This window comes from Pantherophis guttatus, chromosome 2 (assembly GCF_059756535.1).
Source record: "Pantherophis guttatus breed Tessera chromosome 2, ASM5975653v1, whole genome shotgun sequence".
NCBI classification, from domain to species: Eukaryota; Metazoa; Chordata; class Lepidosauria; order Squamata; family Colubridae; genus Pantherophis; species Pantherophis guttatus.
Genome location: NC_142064.1, coordinates 249,531,638 through 249,547,459, shown reverse-complemented (window position 1 = coordinate 249,547,459; position 15,822 = coordinate 249,531,638). Strand labels below are relative to the sequence as shown.

General features: G+C 40.3%; 1 protein-coding gene across 1 annotated transcript in view; it reads left to right on the top strand.

The window, feature by feature from the left end:
• Positions 1–2,175: 2,175 nt before the first annotated feature.
• The window catches only part of CIMIP7 (ciliary microtubule inner protein 7), a 33,446-nt gene continuing 19,799 nt past the window's right edge, over positions 2,176–15,822 (top strand). Inside the window, exons 1-2 of the mRNA XM_034431731.3 lie at positions 2,176–2,300; positions 13,640–13,753. Of these exons, the coding sequence (XP_034287622.1) occupies positions 2,274–2,300; positions 13,640–13,753 (141 nt within the window). The 5' untranslated portion in view covers positions 2,176–2,273. The remainder of the gene's footprint in view (positions 2,301–13,639; positions 13,754–15,822) is intronic.

Here is a 15,822-nt window from a genome sequence, read left to right as displayed (position 1 = left end):
AGTCCATCTCAAAAGACTTGTGTGGCTCACTCAGCATGATTCTTCTAGCAAGAAGTATTCCAATATCTCAGAGGTTGCCACAAAGAAGAGGGAGTCAAGCTATTTTCCAAAGCACCTGAGAGCAAGACACAAAACAATGGAAGGAAACTAATCAAGGAGAGAAGCAACCTAGAACTAAGAAGAAATTTCTTGGCAGTTAGAACAATTAAGCAGTGGAACAACCTGCCTCCAGAAGTTGTGAATGCTCCAACACTGGAAGTTTTTAAGAAGAGATTGGACAACCATTTGTCTAAAATGATATAGGGTTTCCTGTCTGAGCAGGGGATTGGACTAGAAGACTCCAAGGTCTCTTCCAAGTATTGCAAGGTCTTGTCTTGTCTTGTCTTGTCTTGGTCTTGGTCTTGGTCTTGGTCTTGGTCTTGGTCTTGGTCTTGGTCTTGGTCTTGGTCTTGTCCTTGTCCTTGTCCTTGTCCTTGTCCGGTCTTGTCTTGGTCTTGTCTTGTCCTGTCCTGTCCTGAATATGGTTTCCTAAACTTGTTTAACATTCTTCTATTTTGTCCTTTAGCAAGATTGTGACTTTGTCAGCCGTTGAGATTTCAGAACAACATTTTACTATGCATAATGCTACTGAACTTCACATCTCAGTAATAGATCAAAGCACAAATCTAAATTTATGAACATGTAAGTAATAAGTAGCCATTTCTATATATGCCTGTGAATGTGTTCATCTTTCAAAGTGAGATTGTAATTTTAAGCAAGAAGAAACATCAATATCAAGGCATAGCCAGAAAGATTTGACAAGCACATTTAGATCTAATTTAGAATGTCCAACTTGCTACCCTTAATAACTATAACAATTTAAGAACAGATGCATCCTGCTCCATTTTAATATTCCAAAAACACAGGAAGTATCATCTGTTAAATCTTAGCTCTCCATATTGTTTGTCAAAAGCAAATTTTACTGTAGAAATGGTCCTGGTTGCTCTTTTTTTAAAAAAAATAATTTGATCTACAGAAGGTAGATTCAGTCATTGATAAAGACTTAATGTCATCATAAATAAAACTTATGGAATAAAATTTTTATTAAATGAAACCTCTTAAATCGGTAGGATTAGATTGGTCCAGTATTTCTTAGTTCTTAAGACTGAACTACTTCCTACTTTTAAAAATTACAGAGGATCCCCAACGAGTTTTTGTTGTATGAGTTATATTTATTGAAATGTACTGTATTAAAGATTAAAATATGCATCTGCTTCTGCATACTTATTTATTGAAACATGTAAATAATAATGCATTAGGTATTAGCATAATATTTTCATTAAGAATCCTTTTTTAAAAATAACAAGAGTGACATTGTTTTATATTTTTGCAAATATTTTCACTATCTGGCAAATTTTGGCAACCCCTGAGAGGGTCTTTCAGACCACACTTTAAGAAACAGTTAAACTATGTTAGACTACTTTATTCTAGTAAACTGGGATTGGCAACTTGTTCATAAACATTTCTGATTTTCCTAGACTATTTGTATTCTTCCAACTCAAAGCCAATTTTTTAAAAATTTCTTTTGCATTACAGATATAGTGACCCCATGTCCTTTTTTTTATAAAAGACAGCCCTTTATGGTAAGAAAACTGCTTTTTACTTTTATTAATTTTTCAAAACCTGGTTTAACTTTTATTCTGATCCTTCAATGCTTACTATACAAATGCCCAATCTTTCACATTCTTGGGAAAAATATGGAAATGGATTTTAAAAAAAACTTTTACACTTACTGTTTGATTTTAGATATATTTATTAAAATATGCATTTGTGTAAAGTTTTTTCTTGGTTTTGGTCTTGAATTTTCCAATGCAAAGAAAATTATAAATATAAACAATTGAAATTTGTCCTTATGAAACTTTTTCAGATTTGTCCCCTTTTCAGATTTCTCTATTATTTCTGAGAAAATATCACTATAACTAAAGTATAGACCCCACATGTGATTCTACCACCACACTCACACACCTGTGTGCAAACACACACACACACACCTGTGGCAAGGAACTAGCCAATAAGTGTTTGCATTCTGTAATAAGGTTCTTCCAGGATGAAAGGACTCCCAGGCACCACTAAATGTCTTGGCCTTGTTGGAACTGCTTTCCTCACAGAATGGTTGCTTAGCAACTACATAAACATGGAGGGTTCTAGTCCCCATCACAGCCAGCTTCAGGTGACTACTGTAAAAGCAGAAGGGACTGGCTGCTTTTAGGAGGCTCCCCTCAAACTGTGAGGGGATGCCAAGTCCTATTGTAGGGACATGGGTAAGCGCAACTGTTATGATATGTGTGGTTTGTGTTTTTCCCCGAATGCCATCACTCTGCTTAACAACTAATTCCCACAAAACTGTCAATTAATTTACTAAGACTGTATTACTATTATTCTACTCTTCCTTACTAGTATCTATCTCTTCCAGAGGTGGGTTTCAGCAAGTTCTGACCAGTTCTGGAGAACCGGTAGCGGAAATTTTGAGTAGTTCGGAGAACCGGTAATAAACATTCTGACTGGCCCTGCCCCCATCTATTCTCTGCCTCCCAAGTCCCAGCTGATCGGAAGGGAATGGAGATTTTACAGTATCCTTCCCCTGGATTGGGGAGGGAATGGTGATTTGATTTTACAGTATCCTTCCCCTGCCACGCCCACCAAGCCATGCCACGCCCACCAAGCCACACCCACAGAACCGTTAATAAAAAAATTGAAACCCACCACTGATCTCTTCCCACTTATTATTATAACCATGTTGCTTGTATCTTTCAATTATATTGTTTTTATTTGTTTCCTAGTAGGATTTGATAGATTATTAGTTTCCTAGTACGATTTGATAACTTATTAGTAATCTTGACTATCACTAAGTGTTGTATCTTTTTATTCTTTTTTTTTATTTAAAAAGTTTTAACAATCATGACAACAATTTTCCCCCCTCCCACCCCTCCATCCTCCCTCTCCCTCCAACCCCCTTCCCCCCACCCACCCACCCCGGACTTCTCAGAGCAAAAACAGGGTATAGCATAACAAACATAAGCTAAAATAATCTAACTTTCTGTAGTCTCCAAACTCCCCCTTGCTCTTTAACTCCCCCTTTAACTAACTAAACATATTCAAAAAGGAAATATAGGTTTCGTTCATAAACTATTTGTAACTTTTTAGTTTGATATTTGTTTTGAATATAGTCAATCCATCTTCTCCATTCCGATATATATCTTTCATTTGTATGGTCCTTCAAATACGCTGAAATTTTCGCCATCTCTGCTAAATTCGCTACTTTTAGTGTCCATTCTTCGATAGTAGGCAAATCTTCCTTCTTCCAATACTGTGCCACCAAGAGTCTGGCTGGTATCTTTTTATTCTTGATGAATATATTTTATTCTCCTTATGTACACCGAAGTCATATACACCAAAGACAAATTCCTTGTGTGTCCAATCACCCTTGGGCAATAAACCTATTCTATTCTATTCTATTCTATTCTATTCTATTCTATTCTATTCTATTCTATTCTATTCTATTCTATTCTATTCTATTCCTATTCCTATTCCTATTCCTATTCCTATTCCTATTCCTATTCCTATTCCTATTCTATTCTATTCTATTTCAAAGAGCAAAGAAGCATCTGCAAATATCCCCCCTTGATCTGGAAACTCTTTGCCTTAGAGTTAAAGGCTATGACTGGATCTGACCAGCCTCCATTTCCAATCCTTAAGAGAATTGCAGGGTCCAATATTCAACAGCCAATGGATGATGCTTTCTTTTTCTGCCCCATAGAGAAGGTAGCTCAGTAAGTGTATTAAGCTCCAGAGGGACTTGATTCATTGATTTGGTATATTTTTTTTAAAAAAAAATCATTCTTAAAATTACAAACTTTGCCCTGCCTGCCATGATGCTCCCCACCCCCTCAAGAAACTTTAGGGGGAAAAAGTTGCTAAAGAGAATATTTCATACTTGTTATTGTTTCTTCAGTTGAGAATTGAATCTTGGCCTGCTGTATCAGGGATAAAGCTTTGCACATTAGTGTCACTGAACCAGGGCACGAAAGTGCCTAAGGGATTGACACGACTCGGCTGTTGAGGTTAATTTGGTCTTGCAACAAATCAACCCAGTTCCGAATGGCAGAGATGGGGTCAGCTAGGCGACCCACTTTCACTTCTCCCCCCTGATAATTAAATGGTAGCCTTGTTTATATTGTGGGATGGCAAGAGATGATTTTAGGCTGCTGTTTCACTGCTGAAGAGGACAGAAATGGTGAGGGTTTGTTTGATACAAATCCTTACAATCATCTCTGTATTAGGTCAATCTGGAGCTAGGATCCTATGAATTCACATCTCTTTTTCCCCTATTGCTGCTGTTGCCCCTCTCCCCATAGTCTAACTGCTGGCCCCCTCTTTGCTTTCCTCAAAAGAAAATGATTAGGGAATAAGCCCTGTTGTTGCCTGGCAACCACAGCACATTCATCTCAGGCAGAAAACAGGGAGCCGACTTAGGCCAATGATAAAAATGACAATTGCCCTCCCCCATAACTGTACATGGTCTACTTGTCTTCACTGATATACAGTATATTACCGTATTGCAAACTTCCACCAAACCTCACTCCTCCATTCTTTAAATTATAACAATTCTCCAGGCTGTTAACGGCAGACACTTCGGCTGATCAGACAGCTAGGAATTCTCATCTGACCATTTAGAAGGCTACTAGATTTTTTTTTTCTTGATTCTGATTTCTTAACCTTTATTTTCCAATAGAGCTGCGATTCTTTTCCCTCTTAAGATTTTGAGCAACTGAATACCACACCAAGTAAGTGCCATTCAGGAAGATTGCCACTGTAGTGTGTCCCAAGGAAGAAATGAAAGATGAATTACAGAACAGGCAAATATGGATCTTACATAATTATTTTACCATACTAGCAACTTAGCCCTTAACTTTTAATTTTTGGAGGGTATGTTTCATTTTAATAGTATTTTTATTTTAAAAATAATTATTACAAAATAAAAACCAATGCAAACTAAAAAGGAATAAAAAGAAAAAAACCCAGAAAATGCTGAAAAAAATAGACAGAAAAATAAAAAATACTGAAAAAAGAATATAGAAAAGAAATACATAAAGAAACGACTTCTCCATTCTTTGTAATTACAAATAATTTTAGTAATGTATCACCTTCTTTTAACATACAACAAATGATTTCTTCTTCCCTTATCCCAACTCTATAAACAGATCCTTAAAGCTTCATCATTCAGCCCTGATCAGCAAAAGTCCATTAAGGGTTACCAGATATAGCAGCATATATCTATTAAAATATATCTATTTTAAAATGGATCAGATAAACTAACTTTATATTCCTTACTTTTAACAATCTTGGTCACTTCAAATAATGTCCTATAACTTGATTTCTTTTAATTTTTTCTTTATTCCTTCTCACAAAATTCTTCAATGATACAACAAGACTATTTTGGAAATTTAATGTAGGAAAATTATCCAGGTCACACTCTTGGTTTGTTATTTCTACAGTATATCCATTTTAATTATTAAGATATTAACTTGTTTCTTTTGCATGTTCAAACTTTTCCCATGTCATTCTTGTAGCCTTTTATTTTTAAATCTACTTTGAGATCAGCCTCAGTCTTGTTATATAAAACTTTCATAATATCTTTTAAACAGTCTTCAGACACAGTCTTTAGAGTACACTCTTTAGACTGTACACACTCTATAAAGACAAACGCCCTTAAAATTAACTTCCAGGTCCATTGTTGAAAAATATGCTTTAGTGTGTCCAGTGTTCATTCTGTATTAGTAGAGAATCCTTGATTTAAGATCATCGGAGCCTGGAATTTCCATTGTCACTCATGATGGTCGAAAGTCAAAGCACCTGACCCACCTTACAACCTTTTGTGGTCGTCATTAAGTGAATAAAATAGTCATTAAGTGAATGTAGCATTAGTTAAAGCAACACAGCAGTAGTTAAGTGGACACAGTGATCATTAAGCAAATCCATTAATTCCTATGTGTGTTTTTTGTCAGAAACTTATAAAAGACTTGAAACTTGCCAAAAACGTAATAAATTGTGGTCACTTTACTGTGGAACATGCAACCGGTCATAACAGTGAGCTAGTTGCCAAGTGTCCAAAATGCAGCCATGTGATGAGGGGGGGGGAAGTTGCTGTAGTTAGAACTCAGGAACTGGATTCTAAGCGGCATTTGGGAGTCCATTGTAACTTCAATAGCTGCTAAGCAACCAGTTGTTAAACAAGAAGTACCTGTAAGTCAAATTTCTCCTTTAATTGTAATCTTTAGTTCCTCTGGTTCCCTCTAGTAGCCAACCTTCAAAGTCTCATCCTGTTTTTTAAAGAGAATTCAAAAGAAAAAAAAATTCCCATGGGAAGGATTCTTATAACTAATTCCAAAATCTTATTTCAAATCCATCTTACCTCTTAATCTGTTTGTAACTTTCCAAAATCAAAGTTCTAATCACCCTTTTGCTGTTTATTTCAAAATAATGTTTTGTAGTCCTTAAACTTATGTATTATTTTGCTAAGGTTTGAAGGAAACTTACCTAGTATTGTGATACTTGTCAGTTCAAAGGTTTCTAAAATAATTGTCAAGCAATTTTCAAGTGATTAGAAAGATATGTGAACCCAGTGACCTTTCAAAAATGCCAACCATCGTTTGAGCAAGAAAGATGTAATGTTTCAGACTATGTGACATTAGAAACAAGTGGACAACCAGTGAGTGACCTGTTGGGTCATAATTTCAGAGATATTTCCGTATCTAACAGAGAAATAGAATGATTGCGGGTGGGCAAAAATTTAATGGGAATATTTTTTTTTACTTCTTGTTGGCTTCCTCATTGAGTTTCCATGTGGGAAGCTGCCAGTGAGCATTAGGAATATTTCTTTTTCCTCCATCTTCCTTCCTTTTTCCCTCCCTCCATCACTCTGTCCCCCTTCTCTCATTCTCTTCCATCCTCTTTCCTCCCTCCCTCCTTCCCGCTCTGCCCTGCCAGACTGCAGCTGACTGTTGCTGAAGCAGCAGTAGCCTGACAGCACCAAAGCAGCCACAACTTTCCCAAACTTCATTCCCTCAGGAGTCATAGGCCCCACCATTCTGTACCTTAGCCCATTTGAGCTATCTGTGTTGAAAATGTTTTGCATAATGATGCACCGTTTGTCCAGTTAAGGGTTACAGATGCAAGAGTTTTAGTAGTATATTGATTATATTATACTTGTGTTCCAAAGGTACATTTTTAACTATATGACAAGGTGACTAGTTGCTAGAAAGAAAATGAATCCTAAAGTAAAATGCTAAGATTTGGAATTTGATAGCATTTTAAATAATACTATCTAGGCTCAAATATACAACAGTGCTCAAATAAGTGTTAACTTTTCCTCCATTGTGTTGTTGAGAGTCGAGCAGCTTGCAAGTTTACTAATTAGTTGCAGTCAGTCAGATGTTTAGATTGGATTTAGCATTTTTATCCACCTATTAAATCCTTTCCAAGGAGCTGGTATAGGCAAATGTTGTTGTTTGATGGTGTTAATATATCGTCACAGGATGTAGCTGTTTCAAATAAAGCTGCCTTTTGCAATTGACTGATGGCGATTTTCTCAAGGCTGATGGTGTTCAAGTGGTACTCCAGATGTTTTGGAATTGCACCCAAGGCACCTGAAACTATTGGAACTATCTTTGCTTTCTTTTGCCACATATTATTATTATGGCTCATTGCATATTCAGCCAGATGCTCAGACTGCGTTTGACATTTTTATCCATCTATCAAGTCTTTCCCAGGGACCTGGCATAGACAGCTGCTGTTGTTTGATTATTATTATTTCTGAATTCCAGAAAAATCTTCTTAAATCATAGCTATTCTACATTGGGTCCAGATTCTGCCGTGAAGCAGCATGCTTATAAAAGACCCATATTATGATAGTTTGATCTGTTCTACCGGTAGCAAACCTTCAATGAAAGCAACCCATTTCCAAATTCTGTTCATCTGTAGAGAATTTTCCTAATGTTTTTTCTGAAAATGTCCTTCACAACGTTTGATAAATATTATAAACAGTCTTTTCTTCTGCCTGATTTAAAAATACATCTTAAGGAAACATTTAAATTATCCTCTTTCAACCCTTCCTTCGGTAAATGAATAAATCAAGAAAAGCTGAAGGATGCGTTCTAATCACAACATACCCTGGGTGGCAGTTTGTATGATATAGACTGCCATATTAGATGAAATACGGAACTGTGTATTAGCGGTAGCCCTGAGACCTGTCTATAAATGTCAAAAATGAGACTCGGAGAAAACGGGGCAGAGAAACTAAATCTTTGTCTCCTTCTTCCATTTCATTCCATTCTTTTCCAGAAGCACAAATACAGAACCACCAGATTTTGCTATGTGACTATTCTAAAATCTCAGGCACAAAAGAGGTGTAGAAGTCAACATATCGTGGCATTAACTTTTTAAAAACATTTTTTTTAATCCAGTAAATTGGAAATAAGTTGGAAAATCTAAGGGCAAGAATCTAAACATTGCTTTGGGATTTAATGTCATGTCTGATAATCCAAGATCCTTTTTGGCCTATTATCCATAATTACAAGCATCTCGGTTCTCCTCTTTACCAGAAATAGCTTCTATTTTCTAATTCTGATCGACAGTAAATTGCTGTCCTGGCTTTTGTTCAGGGAATTGTGTTGCTAAGAGCTTGAGTTATTAGAGTTATTATTATTTAAGTAGAGGCAAGTTAAACTTCTATGTGGATAAATGTCACTTATCTACCATATAGATAATTACATCTGAAGAAACACTTAAAGATCATCAAATGCACAATCTGCCAGTTTACCTTCCAGATTATGCAAGGGTTATATTCTGAATAATTATATTCTGACTGGGCAGAATCCAATCGGGAGACTAGGGTGGGTCTTGAGAATAATATCTCGATTGAGTTTGACCCTGTTTCTGTCAAGGAAGTGGACAGGATTGTGGGCAAACTTAGTTCCTCCACTTGCTTATTGGACCCTTGTCCCTCCTGGTTGGTTTCGGCTGCCAGAGAGGTGACTAGAGACTGGATCCAGGCAATTGTCAACACTTCGTTGAGAGAGGGGAACTTCCCCGCCTCTCTTAAGGAGGCGGTGGTTCGACCTCTCCTCAAGAAGCCTTCCCTGGATCCAGACTCACTTAATAACTATCATCCCGTCTCCAACCTTCGCTTCATCGTGAAGGTTGTTGAGACTGTAGTGGCTCAACAGCTCCCACAATTCCTGGAGGAAACGGAATACCTTGACCCATACCAATCAGGCTTCCGACACGGTCACAGCACAGAAACGGCATTGGTCGCTCTGGTGGACCATGGTATCCTACTGCAGCAACTTGTGGGGTTAGGGGTGGGAGGCACTGTCTTACGGTAGTTTTCCTCCTACCTCTCGGGTCGCTTTCAGTTTGTATGGGCGGGAGGGCAGAGATCCACCCCGAGGCCCCTTAATTGTGGGGTGCCTCAGGGGTCGGTTCTCTCCCCCCTGCTCTTTAAATCTATATGAAGCCACTGGGTGAGATCATTTGTGGCTTTGGGGTGAGATATCATCAATATGCTGATGATACCCAATTATACATCTCCACCCCAGACCACCCCAGAGATGTCCTTTCCGTGATGTCCCGTTGCCTGGAGGAGGTACGAGCTTGGATGGGCAGAAACAGACTCAAACTCAATCCCTCTAAGACTGAGTGGCTGTGGATGCCGGCATCTCAGGTTTCAGAGGCTCCATCACTTTTGATAGATGTGGAAAAACTTGCACCCGTTGATAGGGCTCGCAACTTGGGTGTCCTCCTGGATGCTCAGCTATCCCTAGAAGACCATCTAACAGCCGTGACCAGGGGGGCCTTCGCACAGGTTCACCTGGCGCGCCAGTTGCGCCCTTTCCTGGACCGAGATGACCTTCGCACAGTCACTCATGCCCTGGTTACTTCCTGCTTGGATTACTGCAATTCCCTCTACATGGGCCTGCCCCTGAGATGCACCTGGAGACTCCAGCTGATCCAGAATGCAGCTGCACGGTTGTTATGGGAGCCCCTCATTACTCCCATATAACACCCCTCCTGCGTGAGCTGCACTGGTTACTAGTGGTTCTCCGGGTCCGCTTCAAGGTGCTAGTCCTCACCTATAAGGCCCTTCATGATTTAGGTCCGGGATATTTGCATGACCTTCTCCTGCCTGCCTCTCACCGTCCTGTTCGCTCATATAGGGCTGCTTTCCTCAGGATTCCGACGGTGAGCCAATGTCGCCTTGCTGTGCCCAGGGGTAGGGCGTTCTGTGTGGGTGCTCCCACCCTCTGGAATGAATTACCTATTGAGCTCCGGATGGCTCCTGATCTCCGCTCCTTCCATAGGGACTTGAAGACTTGGCTTTTCAAACAAATAGGCTGAGACTGATTCCGGGCTTTATTATTTACTACTAATTAATTATTTGGATTAAATTATGATTTTATTGTACTTGTTTCTTAACTTGTGTTCACCGCCCTGAGTCCTTCGGGAGAATGGCAGCATATAAATACATGTAATAAATAAATAAATAAATAAATAATAGTACAAAATAGTTTTTTGCAAACACTTCTTTAAGCAAAATTGTTTCCCTCTTGATTTTTAAATTAGTGTAAGATAGACCATCACAGCATAAATTAATATAAAATAGGCTCAGGACATTTTTTTAAGTGAAGAACACACTTAACCCTACTTATATTTTATGTCATACTTTCTATTACACTTTTTTTTTTTAAATTTGATTTATATGCCGCCCTTCTCCGGAGACTCAGGCGGCTTACAATGCGTTAAGCAATAGCCTTCATACTTTTGTATATTTATACAAAGTCAGCTTATTGCCTCCATAATCTGGGTCCTCAATTTACCTACCTTAGAAAGGATGGAAGGCTGAGTCAACCTTGAGCCTTGGCGAGATTCGAACCTGCAGTAATTGCAGGCATCTGGTCTTAATAACCAGCTTAATAACAGGGTGCCTTAGACCACTGTACTACCAAGGCTCTTCTTGTCCATTTGCAGCTTCTAAGTCTTGCACTAGTGTTTGGAAACTGGCAATGTCTAGACCTGTGATGGCGAACCAATGGCATGCGTGCCACCTGTGGCCCATGGAGCCATTTCGGTGGGCACACGAGCTCAGCTCCGGTGTGCATGCACTTGCCGGCCAGCTGATTTTCGGGCCTTCTAGGCCCACCGGAAGTCAGGAAACAGGCTGTTTCTGGCCTCCCGAGGGCCTCTGGGGGTTGTGGGGAAGGTTGTTTTCACCCTCCCCAGACTCCTAGAAAGGCTCTCGCATGCCAAAAATGGGGGGAATATAGGGGAGGTGTCGCGCGTGCATGCGCAGGGGGTTAGGACGCGTAGAATGATGGGTATGGGCACACGCGCAGGTGACCCACCCCCACACTCCCCCCGCTTTTGGCATGCAATGACAAAAAGGTTAGCCATCACTGGTCTAGAGAGTAACATAGTAACCCTCTTTTCAATTAAAAAGCTAACACATTTAATATGCACTTCAATCCATTTGATTAGATGTCTGTGGAGATTCATCCAGGTCATAGTTGTCTCAAAGGTGCTTTTTCGAAAGGCAACTGGGCTGTTTTTTCCTTCCTGAAGGAAATAATATTCCAGTTGCCTTTCGAAAAAGCACCTTTGAGACACTTGGTCAGATGCACAGAGCATTATTCTGAGACAGAGAACTCCAGACGTGTTTAGAGTGGAGAGAAAGTAGGAGAATCAAATGGAAGAGGGTACAGTGCCTGAATATTATGTTTAGACAATGGCAGCTCACAAAAGAGTTGTTAGGCATAATATCTTGCCTTGATCAATTAATATTTATAGTGTGACTTAAAAAGTTAAAAGTTCTGGCTCAGGGGCCTCATTATGAAATTGTTTTTTGTAAATTCTTTGCTCAATAATTTCCTGCTTGAGGCCTGTGGCGGACTCTCCTAGGAACTGATTTTTGAATATGTAGGAAGTTAGCACCCACCTCTCTCCTAGGAAAATGAGATATTTTAGGAAATATTAAAAGGGCATAATATTTCCCCTAAAAAGGAGGTAGAAACTCCCCCCCCCTTTGTCAATGAGCCATTAAGACCTGGGCCAGTCTATTCAACATAACAAAGATCTACCTCCTTCAGGCAGAGCCATAGTAGGAATTGCTCAAAGCCCTTTCATTACATCATTACCCAGCAAGATTCAACAAAGCTTAACACACAGACAACCTAAAAAGCTAGCCATGACCTCTGAAAGCAACCAATCAGGATACTCTTCCTGTGCCCCAGGAAGTTCAAAGCCAGAGAGGGTATAAAACCCAGGGACTCTCAGCATCTCTTCCCTTTTTGCCCAGGACCTCAAAACCATGTGATCCTGTCCACCATTAAAAACCATCTTTCCAACCAGCCACCACGTTTCCAGTGTCTTTCTCCACACTTGGAACTGAACCCAGATGGACATTTCTTCCAACAAATATAATTTTGTCATATTGCCTTTTGTCTCTGTTCTTTTACGGAAGGATTAGCCAATTTGTCCAATTTATAGAGTAATGCTAACAGAAGATTGCACATGCCACATTCAAAAGCTTGCAGTTGCGTGATTCCACAGTGTTGTGGGATATGGTACTAAGTTTTTAGAACAGAGGAAGAATAGATATAGAGGTATTCAGGCCAAGCTTGGTTCCTGTACTGTAATACAGGGATACGGCCTGTTATTCTTAGTAATAAATCTTTCAAATTTGGCACCTCCAATTAAAGTGCTGACCCTTGAGCAAAGAAATTACAAAGATTAACTCCACCGTGAAATAGCTGCATTAAAATGTATTAAGAGATTCAACACCGTGTCTCTTTGTAGCATATGCTATAACCAACCTTTGTTAAACCTTTCAACCAAGACATTATTGTGAACCAAGCAGCCATCAATGGAGAATAGCTAATATTCATGAGAGAATCCTAAACAGGGAGATTAAATTCAGGTTGAATTTAACGGTTTAATGGTTGACTTGGGAAGGTGCCTTTCTTCAAATACAGGTAATCCTTGAGTTATGATCATAATGAAGCCTGCCCATCATGTCATAACTGCCCATTACCAAGTGATGGTGGCAAAAATGTATCAGTCATGTGATTAACCCTTTTTTACGACTGTTTTTGTAGCGGTCATTAAGGGAACACTGTGGTCATTAAGCATACTAACGCTTCATGTGATTGTGGGATGCTGCAAACAGCCATAAATATGCCTGGCAGCCAAGAATCTGAAATGCAGTCACGTGACCATGAGAGGGGGCAGAGAGACCATTGAAACTTTGAATCTGAGTCATAAATATCCCACAGATGGGTTCACTGGAACTTCTAACAGTCACTAAGCCACTAGTCGTAAGTCGAGGACCACCTGTAATATTTCTTTGCCTGGTTCTTTGCCCCTGTCTGAAGAGCAGCTCTTCACTTGGAATAACAAATCCTTTTAAGTTCTTTCTCTCATAGGCAAAAACTAAACGTGACTTCCCCCGGTTTTATAGTATCAAGCTAACCGAGAAAGTTTGGAGCATCCGTGGGATCATATTGCCCAGTTACTAATTAGGGACTCCCTCTTGCTTATCTTTCTTTAGCACGCCAGTGGTTTCTATGGCAACCACAGAAGCAGATGCAGGAGTGACTTCAACCAGGAGTATCGTAAAGCAGCCCGTCCACAACCTCCTGATATCTTTCTGAAGAGGATGAAGGTGAGTGGCAGTCTCTGTCTTGTTGCTCTCTCACAGAGCTGCCGGAGAAGGCGAGGGAAGGTTGCAGGGGTGGGTTCTAACCGGCTTTACTACCAGTTCTCTTTGTGTGCGCACTTTGCACGCGATCACCTCGCTTTGCGCAAGCGCGTTGCGAATCTGCCGAGCTGAGGTGCAGCAATCCGCTCTGCCGCACCTCTCAGCTGGGCGAAAAAAGAAGAAATATAAGGTCGGAATAACGTGGGGGCGGGCGGGAGGCCCAGCTCCCGAAGAAAGAGAACCGGTTCGGTGACATAATAGCATCACTGCTACCAGCTTGGCCAAACTGGGCCAAACCGGGAGCAACCCACCACTGGAAGGTTGCACAGACTTCATCCTTGCCAGCACACCTTTCTATCATTTAATAGATACAGGTAGTCCTCGACTTAACAACAGTTCATTTAGTGATCGTTCGAAGTTACCACGGCACTGAATGACCACTTTTCATACTTATGACCATTGTAAGTGGTCATCCATTCGGATGCTTGACAACTGGTTCATATTTGTGATGATTGTCGTGTCCCAGGGTCATGTGATCCCCTTTTGCAACCTTCTGACAAGCAAAGGCAATGGGGAAGCCAGATTCACGTAACAACTGTGTTGTTAAGCAGGCATGCGCATGCCAGCCAGCTGGTCTTCGGGTTTCTGGCGTTCCGGCATGCACACATGCACACACATGCACATGTTTGGGCACTTGGTGCCGAAAAGGTTCACCATCACCACCCTATACCATTTCAGGCAAGTGGCTGTCCAGCCTCTTCTTAAAAACCTCCAGTGATGAAGCCCCTATAACCGTGATGGCGAACCTATGGCACACATGCCAGAGGTGGCATGCAGAGCCCTCTCAGCTGGCACGTGCGCTGTCACCCCAGGTCAGATCTCTGTGGTGTTTCTTTCATGAGCTTCTGTTCCCTGCAAACGACGAAACAGAAGGTCACGAAAGAAAAAGATCTTACCTCTTGCTGTGCTGCTGGTGTTGGGATGCTCTGCCTCCCACCAGCCAGCTAGTCTTCAGGTCTCTGCTGCGCATTCATGCATGTCCGTGCATGTGTGCCATGTCCATGCACACTTGTTCATGCGCACATTTGCGCATTCATGCATGTCCGTGCATGTTCACGCATCTTTCAGTTTGGGCATGTGTAGTTTGGGCACTAGGTGTCTAAAAGGTTCACCATCACTGCCCTATAACTTCTGAAGGCAAGCTGTTCCACTGGTTGATTGTCGTCACTGTTAGAAAGTTTTTCCTCCATTCCAGGTTGCTTCTCTCCTTGATTAGTTTCCATCCATTGTTTCTTGTCCTGCCCACTTTTGCTTTGGAAAATAAACTGACCCCGTCCTCTTTGTGGCAGCCTCTCAAATACCAGATTACTGCTATCATATCCTCCCTACTCCTTCTTTTCTCTAGACTAGCCAAACTCAAATCCTGCAAACATTCTTCATGTTTTAGTCTCCAGGCCTTTAAATCATTTTAGTTGCTCTTCTTTGCACTTTTTCCAAAGTGCAAAGAGACAAGACAAAAAGCTTTGTCTTGCTTTAGTCTTTGTCTCCACTATGTATGTACCGTACTCTTGTCAGTCAATGTGGGATGAATTAGGAAGGAGTTATTGATAAATGCTGCAAGATGAAGTATTGACAGCAAGTGGCTGTGGCTGGTAGCATCTGGAAACGATCCAGAAGGTACCCCAAATAATGTTGGCAGGAATTGAATGGCAAATAATAAAACAGAGAGTACAGCCACGCAAAACGCCAAAGCAACATCAACATCAATAAATTAAAAACTTTAGGATGCAGGCGTTTGGGGCAGAATCAGATGCAAAGAGCTGCAGAATTTGGCTCTTTTCCCAATTTAAATTAATTGGAGTTCCTTTTTTTAAAAAAAAGATGGTTCTACTACTCTTTCAAAAGACCACTTAACACATGCTTAGGAACATGTCTAGGATTCTTTCCAAAGAGTATTAAACCCATTTCTAAAAAGAATCTCCATAATATCCAGTCTCTCTGACAATCCATGCCAGTGATTGCAACGGCATATA